Genomic DNA, 16,961 nt, shown 5'->3' on the forward strand with positions numbered 1-16,961 from the left:
GGCTCAGGGCCAGGCCAAGACTTTCAGTGCTTGAGTTCATGTAATCTTCCCAACTTCCTGTGGACCGGGCTACAGTTCTCATTCCCATCCTCACTAAGTGCAAGGTCATGGGGGCCAAGGAGGCTAAGTGACCCAGGCCCCGATGACGCAGCTGGATCCGAGCTGGGAGGTTCTGTTGTGAGGGTTATGCTGGGTGGTCAGAGCCGCCTGCCAGGAACAAAAATGGGTGATGATTGGGTAGAGTGAAAACGAGAGGCGACCAGCCTAGGGGAAATCCAGAGTGGGGGATAAGATCAGCGGGGAATGACAGGAACAAGCAGAGGTGAGGAAGAGCGGAGACCCTCACATAGCAGGCTCCCTCTCCCTCCGCTGCCACTTCACAGCAGTGTGGACAGCACCTTCCCTTCCGGCCTGTCCCTGGAGCCTGGCCGCATCCTGCTCCTCGGCGGCTGGCCACTTGGCTTTGCAGGAAATACTCTTTCTCTCATTGGCATTGAAACTCACAGCCCTCCCTTTTCCTGTAGGTGGGGTTTCCATAGGAAAAAGCTGCTTCTCTGTTGCCCCAGCCTAGCGACTGTTTGGAAGTCAGATCTGCACATCCTGCGCTACTGGGTCAAGTCCCTCTTGGACCAGCTCTTGTCCACTGTTGGCCGGGGTGGACACGATCAGTGCCTGACAATTTTATGTCATCAATGCTTGGACCTCTCAGATCGCTTCTGATGAAGATGGCCTTGCCTGGGGATCCTGTTTATCCCATTAGCATCTAAGTATGGGCCGACGATGGGCCGCGAGGTCTGGGGGCACGAGAACGCGGGCCGTCAAGACATCTGGGAAACCCTGCAGGACTTGTTCAGACTTTAAAGAAATCTAGGGGGCTGTGAGCCAAGCCCACTCAGGCGGTAAGCACCATGCGACTTCTCTGGCTTCTGCTAGGGCTCTGGGGGCCGGAGAGCTACTTGTTTCTACCAGGGGATTGTCAGGAGATAACCACTCTCACGGTGAAATACCAGGTAACGGAGGAAGTGCCATCAGGCACAGTGATAGGGACGCTGTCCCAGGATTTGGGATGGGAGGATGGGCAGCAGCGAAGGACTGGACCTGCCTTCCAGGTCTTGCAGCTGCCTCAGGCGCTTCCCATCCAGGTGGACTCAGGGGACGGTTCACTCAGCACCGGAAGGCAACTGGATCGGGAGCAGCTCTGCCGGCAGCGGGACCCCTGCCTGGTTTCCTTTGATGTGCTTGCCACTGGGGACTTAGCTCTGATCCACGTGGAGATCCAAGTGCTGGACATCAATGACCACCAGCCCCAGTTTCCCAAAGGCCAGCAGGAGCTGGAGATCTCCGAGAGTGCCGCCCTACATACCCGGATCCCCCTGGACAGAGCCCTTGACCCTGACACAGGCCCGAACACCCTGCACTCTTACACCCTGTCTCCCAGTGAGCACTTTGCCCTGGATGTCATTGTGGGGCCGGACAATACCAAGCACGCAGAGCTCGTGGTGGTGAAGGAGCTGGACAGGGAGGTGCACTCATCTTTTGATCTGACACTGACTGCCTATGACAGCGGGGACCCACCCAAGTCAGGCACTAGCCTGGTAAAAGTCAACGTCCTAGACTCCAATGACAACAGCCCGGTGTTTGCAGAGAGCTCCCTGGCGCTTGAGATCCGAGAAGATGCTGCCCCTGGCACTCTCCTGGTAAACCTGACTGCCACAGACCCTGACCAAGGGCCCAATGGGGAGGTGGAATTCTTCTTCAGCAAGCACGTACCTGCAGAGGTGCTAGACACCTTCAGTGTCGACGCCAAGACAGGTCAGGTGATTCTGCGCCAACCCCTAGACTATGAGAGGAACCCTGCATATGAGGTTGATGTCCAGGCCAGGGACCTGGGTCCCAATCCCATTCCAGCCCATTGCAAGGTTCTCATCAAGGTTCTGGATGTCAACGACAATGTCCCAAGCATCCACATCACGTGGGCCTCCCAGTCACCCCTGGTGGCAGAAGATCTTCCCAAGGATAGCTTCATTGCACTTGTCGTGGCAGAGGACTTAGACTCAGGAAACAATGGTCTGGTCCACTGTTGGCTGAAACAAGAGCTGGGGCACTTCCGGCTGAAAAGGACTAATGGCAACACTTACATGCTGCTGACCAATGCTACGCTAGACCGAGAGCAGTGGCCCCAATACAACCTCACAGTGTTAGCCCAAGACCAAGGTCCCCAGCCCTTGTCAGCCAGGAGACAGTTCAGCATCGAGATTGGTGACGCCAATGACAACCCTCCTGTATTTGAGAAGAGCAGGTACGAAGTCTCCACTAGGGAAAACAACCTTCCCTCTCTTCACCTCATCACCGTCAAGGCTTACGACCAGGACTTGGGCATGAATGGGAAAATCACATACTGCATCCAAGACTCTCCAGTTTCTCACTTGGTGGCTATCGATCCGGACACGGGAGTGGTCACTGCACAGAAGTCGTTGGACTATGAGGAGATGGCTGACTTTGAGGTCCAGGTGATTGCGAAGGACAGGGGGCAACCGCAGCTTGCAGCCAGCGTCTCCATATGGGTCAGCCTGCTGGATGCCAATGATAACACCCCACAGGTGATCTGGCCAGTGCTCAGTGCTGGGCGAGCCAGCCTCTCCGTGCTGGTGAATGCCTCCACTGGTCACCTGCTGGTGCCCGTTGAGACTTCTGGAGGCTTGGGTACTTCCACAGGCACCCAAATGCCATACCTGGCCACCCGTGGCTCCAAGCCATTCCTTTTGATAACCATTGTGGCAAAAGATGCAGACTCAGGGGCTAATGGAGAGCTCCTCTATGGCATTCGGAGGGGCAACGAAGCTGGGCTCTTCATGCTCAGCCCCCACCTGGGCCAGCTGTTCATCAATGTCACCAATGCCAGCAGCCTCATCGGCAGCGAGTGGGAGCTGGAGATTGTGGTGGAGGACCGGGGCAGCCCTGCCTTGCACACGAGAGCCCTGCTACAGGTCCTCTTCTTGAGCAGCGTGGACCACCTGAGGGACTCAGCCCACGAGCTGGGGACCCTGAGTGTCTCAGTGCTCACGGTCATCTGTTTGGCTGTCCTGCTCGCTGCTTTCGGGTCAGGCTTGGCTCTGTTCATGTCTATCTGCCGGACAGAAAAGAAAGACAGCAGGGCTTACAATTGCCGCGAGGCTGAATCCACCTACCGCCAGCAGCCCAAGAGGCCCCAGAAACACATACAGAAAACGGACATCCATCTAGTACCTGTGCTCAAGGGCCACGCCGAGGAACCTGATGAAGTTGGGCCATCCCACAGGGACGTAGGCAAGGAAGCTATGGTGGAAGCAGGCTGGGACTCCTGCCTGCAGGCACCCTGTCACCTCACCCCGACCCTATACCGGACCCTGCGGAACCAAGGCAACCAGGGAGTGCTGGCTGAGAGCCCAGAGGTGCTACAGGATACTGTTAACCTCCTGTTCAATCATCCCCGGCAGAGGAATGCCTCCCGGGAAAACCTGTGCCTTCCTGAGCCCCAGCCTACCCCAGGCCAGTCACGTTCCAGGGCCTTCAAGGTCACAGGTAGCCCCACAGCAAGGCTGGCTGGAGACCAGGGCAGCCAGGAGGCCCCTGTGAGCCCGCCAGCTTCCTCTGCAACCTTGAGGCGGCAGCGGAACCTCAATGGCAAAGTGACACCTGAGAAAGAGTCAGGACCACATCAGATCCTGCGGAGCCTGGTCAGGCTGTCGGTGGCTGCCTTTGCAGAGCGCAACCCAGTGGAGGAGCTCACTGTGGACTCTCCTCCTGTGCAGGTACCTTGGTCTTAACAGCTCCTTCTCTGGTCACTCCTGCTTCCCACCGGCAACCTCAGACCACCACCTCATCCCCCGTGGCTGTCACATTCTGCACATTCATTCTTTGGGCTCACCTGACCCTTTATGATGCTCTGGGTAGCAATGGTTGAGGACATAACCCCAAGGCCAACAGAAATTAGCTGTGTGATTCTGGAAAACTTACCATCTCTGAGCCTTAGTTTTCTGTACAATGGGAAGTATAGTTAAGAGAGCGTGCTTCCCAGACTGGTCCTGAAGATTTGAGGAGTTAATACCTGTGAAGCACTTAACTCACCATCCCAGGTACAGAGCTGGAGGTTAGGAGTCTGAGCTTTGGAGCAGGGTTGCCTGAGTTCGAATCCTGACTCTACCTCTTGCTAGCTCTGAACTGCAGGGAAGTTTCTCAACTTCCCCATTGGAGATATCGGTGTGAGCCGCACCCATCTCCCAAGTATGCTTGAAGAGTGAGTTACTAATGTCATGCCTGTATGGCAGTGCCTGGCATGTCATCAGTGTTTGTGCCTGGACAGCAGTGCCTGGAGTGTCATCAGTGTTCAGTAGGGAAATATCAGAACTTCTGTAAGGTGCTTGGTCTCTCCATTCTACACCTGCCCTCCTCTCATCCAGGCAACATCTCTGTAAAGCAAGCCAGCCTGAGCATCCCTGCTTCTGAGCTCAAAGGCTGCATTCATCTTGCTGGAGACCCTGGGGATTACTGCTGGGCTGCAGGAGCAGGCAGTAAAAGCAACCTAAGAACTATGAGGTTCAGCTGATCCAGGTTCAAATTCAACACAGGCACTTAAGGGATGGGCATGCCTGGACAAGTCCTTTACCACTGAGTGTCATTTACTTGTCTATTACATAGAGATTATGAGATCAAATTTAGCCCAGGTCTCCCTCCCCAGGGGTGTGAGGATTAAGTGGGTTGAACCAGGGTAAGGTGCATAGAACACCCAGGATCCACAGGACATGGAGGCAAGCCTGATCTCACACCCATCTGTGGTTCTGTGAACTCCAGATGACTCTCCTGGTGCCAGGCTGTTCATGGAGGGCACACTCCTGCTTGGCCAGGCCATCAGCTGGGGTTTCCTGTGCAACAGGGACACAGCTTCCTTTCCCAACCCCCTTCTCAGGAAGCCACCTGGAGGTGGCTGGAGCTGTTTTCTTAGGAGGGCTGTCCTGGGCTCCATGAGATCCAGAAACATTCAAAGACATTTGTTCAGCTGACGCTGTTTTGGATGATCCCTTTGTGCCCAGCACTGAGCTGGTTGCTGTGGGTAGCCCTGCAGGGGGCATGGGAAAAATGGCCATTTGGGGTGCACAAAAGGTAAGATGCCTGGCGCTCATGAATCCCCATCAATACAGCACCACAGTGCAGTCAGATCTGAGTTCAGATTCTGAGTTCAGATTCTGAGTTCAGATTCTGAAACAAACTACTGGGTAATGTCTGTGAGCTCCAGTTTGTAATTCTGCACAATGGGTATAATGAAATCTCTTCCTTGAATATGGGAGGGAGTGCATGAAACTGTTTACAACCAGACAGTTATAAAGTCTTATCTTGGGATCTGCTAGCAAAGTAATTTGTATGTTTTGGCTCATTTGAACTAGCACATGACTGTAATCTTCTTATTATTCACTTAAAATATTTATTTATTTATTCATTCATTCATCCATTCATTCATTCATTAATTCTACCCATTAGTTACAGTTCAAATGCCTGCATCAGCAAGAGGTAGGCCAGGCCAAAACCAGCAGCTAGGAACACCATCCGGGTCTCCCACTTAAGCCATCATCTGCTTCTCCCAGGGCTATTCGTAGGCAGCTGAATTGGGAGTGCTGGACTCAAACCAGGAATTCTGCTGTGAGGTTCAGGCACCGCAAGCAGTGGCTTATCCCATTGTGCCACAATGCCTACCTATTATTTTTTAATTGAGATGCAGCATGCTTGAGCAGTTGCTCAAAGCCACACAGATGGGACTTGGGGCAGGGACAGATTCAGGGTTTGGACTTGGGTGTGACTGGACTCCTTAGCCTGTATTTTAACTGTGAAGTAACCCCAGTTAACAAGACACAGCCTGGGGGATGACACACAGGGAAGGTCCCTGAAGCCTCAGCTGTTCTTTGGGCAAAGCCCTTAGAAGGACTCTAGACCTGAGCTGGGAGATAGGGTCTGCCCCAAGGCAGGCAGTGAGATCCTGGCCCTCCCCAGGCCTGGTGATGGCCCCTGCCTGGTCACTTGCTTTTCCAGCTCTCCCCTGAGGCTGGCACATCTGGGGCTCCCCAGGGAAGAGTGAGTGGGCCCAGGATGGGGAAGCAGTGCTTACAAACGTAACAAGCCTAACTCCAAGTGTTCCTAGGCACTTCGATTTTTTTCAAACCATCCCACAGTGCAGAGGCTAACAGCTCACTCTAGTGCCAAGAACACTGATAGGTGAGGAGGTCTGCAAACCTGCTTGACATTCACAAGCCAGAAATGACCTTGAGCTAGGTCTCAGTCTCCCAAGACATGGTCTGTTCCTTCTTCCTCCCAGACGCTGGGGTCTGGCCCTGACATCTCGCACACCCTCTGGTGCATCCTCCAGCTTTTCTGAAACTGCCTACCCTCTGAGCTTTCAGTTCACAGCGCCCAAAGCCCCTTTCACCCTTGTCCAGACCCTCATTCTCTTTCACCTGACAAAGTCTTGTGCAGCCTGTGGGTCTCAGGAGAGATGTCTGGCATACAGTAGGAGCTCAATAACTTCCATAACTGCATAAACTTCCCTCCTACCAACCATGCCACTTCCTTCCTGCTCCAAGTTGGCCTGGGAGCCCTCCTCCTCACCCATGGACCCTTACCCTTTCCCAGCACCCAGAGCCAGATGCTGTAGTGACCACTCCCCTCTCTTCCAGGCAAATTGAGCTTGCTGGGGCCAGCAATAGGGCTCTTTCTTACTACCATAGCAAGCACTGGGCCTGCTGCAAACAAGCACTTATTGAATATTTATTGACTGAAAGTAAGCATGAATAAGTAAATGATTCCATAACATCATTTTGTCTTTTCTAAGACATAGTCTGCTATCTGGTCCACAAAAATAGGCTGAGTGTCTGAATTCTGTTTAAGGAGACAGTAACGATGAAAGAGGAATTTGTGTCAGTGGCTAAGTCCCTGGTACGGATGTCTGTATTGCACCAGCTCCACTCCCAATCCAGTTTCCTGATAATGAACATCTTAGGAGGCATCAGGTAGTGGCCCCGGAACTTGAGTCCCGGCCACCCGTAAGGGAGACTGGTATTAACCACCAGACTCCCGGCTTCAGCCTGACCCGCTAAGCTACTGCAGGAATTTGGTGAATGAAACAGCAGATGGAAGCTATCTCTTTGTATGCCTCCACCCCCTGGTTTCAATGTAATGAAAATAAACAAGAAAACATTCTTTAAAGTCAGAATGAATTTCCAGCCAGGAAATGCCTTTTCCACTCCAGCACCCCTCCCACCTTCCCGTGTCCAGGCCACTAGGAGTGGGTCACTTGGGTGGGGGTGGTTGATAGACATGAGGGGGAAGGCCCAGTAGGATCCCTACACTCTCCCTCAGACTCACTGGTTCTGGGCCGACATGATGAATTAGGGAACCCCCCCTGGCCAGATCCCCATCTCCGTCATGCAGCACCCCGCATCTGATCCCACAAACATCTGAAGCCAGAGGAAAGACTATAAAAAGAAAGCACCGGCATTGAGGGAAACATCCGGCGAGGAAGTGTGCTGGGTCGGAATTGTGTGGAGTCAACAGATTTTTCCTGTCTTGTAGCAAATCTCCCAGCTGCTGTCCTTGCTGCATCAGGGCCAATTCCAGCCCAAACCAAACCATCGGGGAAATAAGTACTTGGCCAAGCCCGGCGGTGGCGGCAGCAACGGCTTCGGCAGGTAAGCGGCACACAGCTCAGTGCCCCCAAACCCCTCAGCTCAGACTGTTCTCTGTGCCCAGCTCAAGGAGACTGCAGGAGGATGAGCACGTCCTAGACACTGGTCCCCTGGGAGAGGACAGCAGCCACCCCCACTCTTGGTCTGGGAGCCACTGTATTTATAGTGCTGTACTGCCAAGGGCCCAGAGTCACAAGGGAAATGACTTCATCCCTGAGGCTCTGTGTCTCTGGCCCCCCGATTCCAGAGGCGCTATAAATCAGCTCTGATGTTTACCTTTCCCTCGCCACACCCACATACCTGAGACCATGTCGCCCCAGCCAGGAGCTGCGGGACATGCAGTTGGGTCCCTTTGGGAAATCCCAGGATGGATGCCACCTTAAGAGGGCATCTGGGGCTCCTCCCCTCTTCTGCGTGTGGTGGAATGGGTCAATCTACTGAACCACGAGGGCTGGTGAATAAAGACTCCTAAGCTTTTTCCCTCCTCCCCGCCAAAAAAAAAAAAAAAAGGAAAAAAATGGGTGGGGGGCATCTAAGCAGTCCAACTCCCGGGTGGAGAAACTATGGCTGGAGCCATGCAAAGAGGCTGTGTAAACAGGAGCCGACCAGACCAGCTCCTAGGACTAACTTTACCATCTGCAAAATGGAGGCCATCATTCATGTAGTGTCGGGTAAGGATTTAATGATCCATTGTGTTCCAAACCCAATGTCCAGTGCCTAGCACCTGGTGAGTACACAAGCAAGGCTAAGTCCTTCTCCCTTCAAGTGACTCTGCCCAAGGTTGTGGAGCAAGAGAGTGGCAGAGCCAGGGCGGCCAGGTCTTGAGGCTCTTCACTCCTGGACCAGAGCTCTTGCCCTCACAATTAGTAACTTCAGTTGTAAGGCTCATGACAGGTAGTACAGAGTGGCATTGAGTCCTGTAGGGAGGGTCCGATTTTCCCTCTGAAGGTTCAGTATTTTGAATCTGCTGAGGAAAGCAGCAACAAATACATTTGATTGCAGCTTTATATGACACCAGAGCCTTTAGATGGAAGATGTAAAGACCCCAGGTGTACCATCTGTCTTTCTGAGTAGACAAAGCTTTGATGGAACACGGACACTGTGTAGAACTATGATTGGACAGTAGAGTCTGAGCTATTGGTAACAGATCAAGTGGGGAAGCCCAGCCAGGCTGTCCAGGTTCTTCCCAGCTTGCCTGGGCAAAGCTCTTTTCTTTCAGGTGTAGAGAAGGATCTTTCTGGAATAAGCCTCACAGGATCTTATCTTCTGAACTAGAGTGTTTCTTTCTGACCAACTGTTACAAAGAAAAGCAGGAAGGACATTAGGGTCCCACTTGTGAGTCTTAGGGCTGGCTCTGGGGAAAAGCGGTTCTAATTTGTACAAGGCCTTGGGGAAGAAGAATGCTTGTTTTTATGACTTGTCCCAGGAGAGAAGGAGGAATGAAAGATAGGAGGTCAGGAAAAGGTCAGAGACTTTGCTCCTGAGGCTCATTCCTTTGGGTTTTGTGCTCTGAGCCCCAACAGCCCCCAGAGTCCCATTGGCCTTGAACTCCTGCTTTCCCACTCAGGCTTTCTTACTAACAGGATGTGGTTGATGAGAGACCCCACCGCAGGTCAGGAAAGCTTGAATGTACCTTGCTCTTGGTCATGATTACAGACAGCTGCCACTTTTCCACTAATCAGAAATGACCACAGTGGGAAAACAAACAAACATACCAGCTAGCAAGAACTTCTGGGCCTAAAAAACTCTCAGGGAGTCTTGAGTTACCATGAGAGGCAGGGGCCAAAATGGAACCAGCAGAAGCCAGAGGGGCCGGTAGTGTGTACCGAGCAGCTTCCTCGGTGCCCAACCTCATGGCACCCTCCTTGACCCACTCCTCTGCTCTGGGACCAGGCTTTGAGCACTTGGCCATCCATCCACAAAGGACTTATTAAGCACCTACTGCAGACCCGGCCCCGTTCAGAGCACTGGTGAGGGAAGAGGGGGTATAAGACAACAATCCCTGCCTGGCTGGAGCTCATATGCTCAGGGAGGGCGGATGAATGCGTTGACTTCCATGAGTTCAGGGCCACTTGTATTTACTGAGCGTTTACAATGCGCCAGGATGTCCGTCAAGCCCTGTCCCTGGAGTGTCTCATTTTACCCTGAAAACCCTCCCTGAGCCAATGTCGTGTATGACTCCCATTCTACAAATGAGAAAATAGAGTCAACAAGAGAGTTGGGATCACATGACTAAGCTGGTTGGAGACTGAAGGCCAGACTATGTAGCCAACTCCTTATGAGGATGAATCGGGGCTGGCAGGAAGAGATGTGTATTCACTGGCATGAAGGCACAGGGTGGTGTGGGAAACACCTCACATATGTCCTATCTTTTCCCTTGCAGAAGTGCAACCCCAGACTCGGATGGCCTCAGTACCAGGGGTGACAGCCCAGCAGAACCAGACCTGGAGGAAGGGCACATAGACCCTGAAGAGGACCTGTCTGTGAAGCGGCTGCTGGAAGAAGAACTGTCGAACCTGCTGGATCCACACACTGGTAGGCACTCCTGGGGCTCCCCAGCCCCTGCCCCTGCTCTCCCCCGCCTCGGCCCCAATCCTTGTTGTCTCACATGGCCAGAATGCAGAGAACTCCAAGCTCCAGTTAACTGCAGGCAAACAGGCATCCTGCTTCCTGGGGAGCAACAGCAGCCCTGTTGCATTGTACCTGCAGTTCCAGAAAGTGCTTATTTGCTTAAAGATCAGGTTCTACTTTGATCATCAGTTTAAATTAGTTTTCAGGGCTCGGCAGCGTGGCCTAGTGGCTAAGGTCCTCGCCTTGATCCCATATGGCCGCTGGTTCTAATCCTGGCAGCTCCACTTCCTCTCTGTCACTCCTCCTCTCAGTATGTCTGACGTTGTAATAAAAATAAAATAAATCTTTAAAAAAAAGATTTATTAAAAAAATTAATTTTCAAAGATGCATTCATTTACTTGAAAGGCAAAGTGACAGAGAGAGAGACCCCTGATTCTCCAGGAGTCAAAAACTCCATCTGGGTCAACTGCATGGGAGGCAGAAACCCAAGTACATGAGCCATCCCATCTTCTGCTGCTACTCAGGTGCATCGGCAGGAAGCCAGAATAGAAACTGGCTCTTGAACCAGCCCTCCACTATGGGATACAGGCATCCCATACAGTGACCTAATCCAGTGTGCTGCAACTCTGATCCCTGGTTATTAATTTAAAAATTCATCACGAGAATAGTGACTGATGGCTGAGCACTTGCTCTATGCCAGGCACTGAAGAAGCATCTTCTACACATCATCTCTTAAGTCTACAAAAAGTTTGTTGGGGCAGATAGTATTATGCTCCAAGTTAAAGATGGTGAAGCTAAGACTTTGAGAGGTAAAGTCACCTGCCCAGAGTCACCTGGCCCCTCTGCCATTGAAGGGAGCTCCACCCTGAACCTCAATTCCCCCAGAACTCCCAAACCAGTCACTTGCATTCAAAATGTTAACATTTTAAACAACAAGAATTTTTGGTAGAAAAACAAGTAGTTTAACTCTATATAATTTGTACTTGATTTTTATTTTATTGAGGCATTTATCTATTGAAGATTATTTCACTCATACAAAAGACAGAATGACACAGAGCGAGGGAGAGACAGAGAGAAATATGCTTCATATACTAGTTCACTGCCCAGAGGGCCACAATGGCCAGGCTGAAGCCAGAAGCCGGGACCTCACTCTAGGTTTCCCATGTAGTTGACAGGGGCCCAAGCACTTGGGTCATGTTTCACTGCATCCAAGGTGGATTTGCAGGAAGCTGGCTTGGAGGCAGATCAGCCAAGACTTGAACTAGCACTTCAGTGTGGAATGCTGCCTTCCCAGAGAGTGGCTTAGCCCATGGTGCCACAGTCAGCGCCTGTAACTTGGACCTTAATTTAAGAATCTGCTAGTGGCCTCCTCTCCACTTCCTGTTGCTGCATTGGCCAGCCTCCCTTAGGGTACTCGTCGCACTTCTGACCACCTCTGTGTTGTGGCTTTCTGTACCTAGGTCATCTGTTGTCCTGTGCTCCAAGAGGTGCAAACATGCCAAAGGAGAGACAGTGACTTCCCTTGAATTCCCTGAAAACACAGCTGCCATTTGTGGAACACTTAGTACAGGCTCGTCCCTTCTGTGAGACCCTCATGAGAAAACTAGGGAACATGGTCTGATCATTACTCCCATTGCATAAAAGAAAGAAACTGAGGATATGGGTGGGTTAATAGTATGCCCAGGGTTGTTACCAATGCTTATTAATGGTTATTAACAGCCAGCAGTATGGCTCTAAATTTTAGTTCAGTATGGCAGTCCCTGTCCAACGTGGCTATTTAAATGTAAATGAACTGAACATAAAGAAAATGAAGTCTTCAGTCCCTCCATCTTCTCAGTCACCTTTTCAGGGTTCATGAGCCCCACAGTGCTAACAGCTGTAGCTTCGGATTCCGTCTCCAGGCCCATTGTGACTAGAGTGCTGGGCTCAGTTCCCATGGTCCTGCCTCCTGGCTGTCCTAGGGCCCTGACCCTGGGAGGGAAGATGGGGCCAGGAAGCAGGGATTGAAAGCTACCACCATGGTGTCCCTGATGAATGTGTCTGAGACTGGGTCTTGCTGCTTCAGATAAAAGTTCCACCTGAGGGTGTGACATAGCACTGTGCTGGTGGAGTGAGCTCAGTAGATGGTGCTCACAGTGGCCCTACAGGCTGAGTCCTGCTGTCTCATCATGCTGGAAGGGGGCGGATAGGGCTCAGAGAGGCAAGAGTCACTTTTCTGAGGTCTTGCTGTCCCTGAGGGACAAACCAGGGACAGCAAACCCAGAGGCCCACGTGCGGCTGGAATGGGAGGGCAATGCAGAGTAAGCTGCCTAATGTTCCCGTGCTCCCTGACCCTGTGGAGGGAAGGGCCAGGTACAACCCTATTGCCTCAGCATCTTGGGGTCTGCGGTTAAATCTCCAGGTGTCGGGGTTAATAAGAGTGTTAGGTCTCTTCAGTCACTCATGAACAGTCACAAAGTCCAGGGAGCGGGACCAGACTCCAGGACTCAGTAGGCAAGGCGCCTAGTCTGGTCTCACATCCTGCATAGACCAGACTTGAATACAAGATGGAGAACTGTGTGCATATATATATACATACATATGTGTATATATATATTATAAAAATGTAGTGATTGGCTCTAAAATTGAGGGAACCATTTCAACTCACAAAAATATTTGGTTCATGAGGAAAAATATGTACAAAAATAGAATAAATCACTTGTGCCTAGGGGTAGTGTCAGCACTGACATACCTTCTTCCAGTTTTACTCTGTGCACACTTTAAAGCAGCTAAAAAAAAAGCATTTAAAAAATTGATATTGCCCATCCCTCCCTTAGCTCTGACATAGACATTTTAAAAGACCATTTCTTTTATTTTTAAAGTTTTTTTTTATTGGGAAGTCAGATATATAGAGGAGGAGAAACAGAGAGGAAGATCTTCTGTTCGATGTTTCACTCCCCAAGTGAGCGCAACAGCCAGAGCTCCATCAGTCTGAAGCCAGGAGCCAGGAGCTCTTTTGGGTCTGCCACATGGGTGTAGGGTCCCAAGGCTTTGGGCTGTCCTCGATTGCTTTTCCAGGCCACAAGCAGGGAGCTGGATGGGAAGCGGGGCTGCTGGGATTAGAACCAGTGCCCAAATGGGATTTCAGTGTTCTAGGCAAGGACTTTAGCTGCTAGACCACCCCGTCAGGTCCAAGACCACTTCTTTTGTAAAATTATTTATTTTTATTGGAAAGGCAGATGTGCAGAGAAAAGCAGAAACAGAGAAAGATTTTCCATCTGCTGGTTCACTCCTCAAGTGGCTATAATGGCTAGAACTTAGCTGATCAAAGCCAGGAGCTTCTTCTGGGTCTCCAATGTGGGTGCAGGATCCCAAGGCTTTGGGCCACCCTCCACTGCTTTCCCAGGCCACAAACAGGGAGCTGATGGGAAGTGGAGCAGCGGGGACACAAATTGGTGCCCATAAGGGATCCTCACACATGCAAGCCGAGGATTTAGCCACTGAGCCATTGCACCGGGCCCTAAAAGACCATTTCTTAACTACATGGTTTAGAGTTGCCTTCCTTGCCTTGGCCTTGGCCTCTGTTTTTGAGGAGCACTTTCTGTGGTAGGAATGGGACAAGAAATGTGAGAGTGCCTTTGGGAATAATCCAGGGAACAGCATTTTAAATTCTCAGCCCTGAAGCTGCCATTCCACAGCCCCGGCCCCAGTCCCTTTCCTGGGAGACCTCCAGGCAGGCAGCTGCTTCCCATCCAGGCTAGCAGCCAGTTCTCTTCAGGGAGTAGATGAGTACCTGCAATCCCAGTGAACTTAGGAGTCATCAGCCATGGGGTCGAATCTGGGTTTAGTTGCCTGAATATGTGACCTAACTAGTTTGGGCCCCAGCTTACCAATTCATAAAATGGGGACAATACCCTTGACCTCAGATGCTTGTGTGAAATGAGATAATCATATAAATTGCTCAGCACATATTCAGGATATAAACAGAAGGCAGCCAAGTCAAAAACTGCAGCTTTGGCTAAGAAAGGGGGTTTTTGCCCCATCCTCAGGAGGTGCTGCCTTGGCAGGAGGTGGAGAGGAATTCTCTCTTAAAGGGATGAAAACTCAAGCAGGACTCAGACTTGGTTCTAAAATGTACCATGGATCTGGGAATTCATCGAAATTGGCTGATCTCCAAATCTGGACCCTCCACCCCCCCACCCTGCCTCCTCCCCAGCCAACTCCCAGGCACTTCAGTAGCCGTCTTCCTGCCCGGCAGCTTCTTTGTCAGGGCCTCTTCCTTCCTGTCCCCCACCGGCCACTCCAGCCGTCCCCTGCCATTTTCCTTCCCTCCTTTGTCCCCTGCCCTTGCCCTGCCCATACCCTCCCCCTTCCTCACTGATCTCACCCTCCCTCTCCTCAGGACTGGCCTTGGATCGACTGAGTGTCCCAGACCCTGCCTGGATGGCCAGACTGTCTTTGCCTCTTACCACCAACTATCGTGACAACGTGATCTCGCCTGATGCTGCAGCCTCGGAGGAGCCAAGAACCTTCCAGACGTTCGGCAAGGAGGTGGGGCCAGAGTTGAGCCCAGCAGGCACGCGACTAGCCAGCACCTTTGTGTCAGAAATGAGCTCACTGTTGGAGATGCTGCTGGAACAGCGGTCCAGTGTGCCTGTGGAGGCCGCCTCCGAGGCGCTGCGGCGGCTCTCGGTCTGCGGGAGGACCCTCAGTCTGGACCTGGCCACTGGCAGAACCTCAGGCCCAGAAGGGCGGGGCGGCCCAGGTGGCAAGAAGGACCAGAGTGGCAGCAGCAGCAGCAGCAGCAGGTGTCTGTGAAAGTGTGCTGGGTGCCTCAGAATCCAAGAAGCAGGGGCCCCAGAGATGCTAGGGACCTGTGGCATGAACTGGTTTTTGACATCTCGAAAAACTTTTGGGTGACTGACGTATCCCCCCACAGAGGAAGTAGGGGCCCCAAGCTGACAGCTGACAGGCAAAAGCAGCCCCTTATGAGGGGCCATGCCTCATGTGTGCTGGAGGATGGGGACAGTTTGTGGCTCGTGTAAGTGTTTGCTGGCAAAACACAAGCAGAGTGGGAGGGTGTACCCTGGAGCGGGGCAGATGCTATGGAGCATTCCGGGGAAGGGGGTGGCCTTGTTGGGGACCTCAAGGTCAGGGGGCTGGATACTGGGGTGCCAGGCAATGCTCCCTGCCTGACTAATAAAGAAAATAAGGCAGCCTGCTCTCCTGTTTGCACCTTTTAGCAAGGACATGATACAGTAACAGTGGGAGGCAGGATCTTTGTCACCCAAGAAAGTCCTGGTGGGCCCGGACAGGAGCAGAGCATGTTGATGCCCGGGGACAGACACACAAAGGATGGATGCACATGCTCTTGACCTCTCTCCTCTATCAACAAATCTGCTTCCGAGCTAGAAAAATTAGGGCTAAGAAAAGCAAAGCTATTTATAGAGCATTTACATGAGCCAGGCACCAAGCTTTATGGTAGGATTTAATTTGATTTTCCAAGGACCCCAGGGGAGAGGCATTGCTTTCCTTATTTCAGACATGGGTAGGAGGCTTGGAAAGGTTAAGAGTGTCTCCCAAGAGCAAACAGGGAGTAGAGACAGAGTCAGGATTTGGACCCAGGCTGGTCTAAGACCGGACCCCACGCTGTCAGCCTTGGCACCAGGCAGCCAGCTGAGGCCAGGAAAAAGCCCTAGAGGTGAGCTTTGGCCAGTGGTGGATGTGTGGAGACACTGTGTGGAGAAACACTGTGGAGACAAATGTTTCAAAGCCGTGCTTGCCAGTGCAGGGTGAGGGGGGCGAGGCTCTGACCTCTCCGGCAACAGAGCCCTTGAGGTGCAGGTGTGCAGGTATCATCTGGCCTGTGTTTGCAGGTAAAGCTTCCTCTGTCATAGCAAATTCGGGTCTACGAATTCAGGCCCCAGAGGACAGCAGGTAGCCTGGCTCTATGAAATCAACACTGACAGCAGCTGGCTTTCCACAGAGGAGGCAAGGTGAAGAAACAATATTTTCCCAAGGTTCAGTTCTATGATTTTCCAGGAAAATTCTAAATGGTCACTTAGCTCAGCTTTTGTTTTGTTTTGTTTTGTTTTCTTTTTTAAAAAATATTCATTTATTCATTAATTACATTGTATTACATGACACAATTTCATAGGTACTGGGATTCCCCCCCTTCACCCCAAACCCTTCCCCCATGGTGAATTCCTTCACCCTGATGCATAACCACAGCTCAAGTTCCGTTGAGATTCCCTAATTAAAAGCTCACACCATACAGAGTCCAGCATGCCACTTGTCCAGTTCAAGTTCAATGGCCTCTTAGGGAGGCCCTCTCAGGTTTGAAGGCAGAGCCAGCAGAGCATCACCTCGATCAATTAGAAGCTCCAACATATCATCAGCAACAGTCCAGGTATGATGAGGCTGGTGCAGAGTCCACTGATTGACATAGTCCATCTTAGAGTTTCCCCTTGTCTAGTTTTCCGCTGGAAGCATATAGCTGAGGTGGTTGATTGATCTACTCCATTTTCCACCTTTTCTCGGTTAATGCTTTGATTCCTCCATTTTGTTCAGGGGAATCCCCTAAGAAACTTTGAGGCATTCCCAGTCCAGGCTCCTACATGTACTACTAGTAAGCACAGTGCCTGCCACCGTCCATCACTCCGATCAGCTGGTGGTTTTAACCCCTGGGTTGGTTCTATTCTG

The 16,961-nt window shown here is 51.6% G+C and overlaps 1 protein-coding gene across 2 annotated transcripts; it reads left to right on the top strand.

Annotated features, from left to right (window-relative positions):
- The first annotated feature begins 213 nt into the window (after positions 1-213).
- On the top strand, positions 214-15,495 carry PCDH12 (protocadherin 12). Of its 2 annotated transcripts, XM_058677840.1 has the most exons (5): positions 214-322; positions 525-3,791; positions 7,597-7,712; positions 10,093-10,244; positions 14,662-15,495. In XM_058677840.1, exons 2-5 carry the CDS (start codon positions 909-911, stop codon positions 15,075-15,077), a joined length of 3,567 nt encoding a protein of 1,188 aa, XP_058533823.1. In that variant the 5' UTR covers positions 214-322; positions 525-908; the 3' UTR covers positions 15,078-15,495. The 2 variants fall into 2 exon arrangements, with proteins under 2 accessions (XP_058533823.1, XP_004586558.2); XM_004586501.2 differs by lacking the exon at positions 214-322 and having other exon boundaries at positions 379-3,791.
- The last annotated feature ends 1,466 nt before the right edge of the window (positions 15,496-16,961 follow it).

This window comes from Ochotona princeps, chromosome 19 (genome assembly GCF_030435755.1).
Source record: "Ochotona princeps isolate mOchPri1 chromosome 19, mOchPri1.hap1, whole genome shotgun sequence".
Taxonomy (NCBI): Eukaryota; Metazoa; Chordata; class Mammalia; order Lagomorpha; family Ochotonidae; genus Ochotona; species Ochotona princeps.

Bases quoted from the DNA above. Each gene is read 5' to 3' on its own strand.
- PCDH12 (XM_058677840.1), top strand. From the start codon at position 909: ATGCGACTTCTCTGGCTTCTGCTAGGGCTCTGGGGGCCGGAGAGCTAC. The intron at 3,792-7,596 runs GTACCTTGGTCT...CCTGTCTTGTAG, and splicing joins TGGACTCTCCTCCTGTGCAG to CAAATCTCCCAGCTGCTGTC. The intron at 7,713-10,092 runs GTAAGCGGCACA...TTTCCCTTGCAG, and splicing joins GGCAGCAACGGCTTCGGCAG to AAGTGCAACCCCAGACTCGG.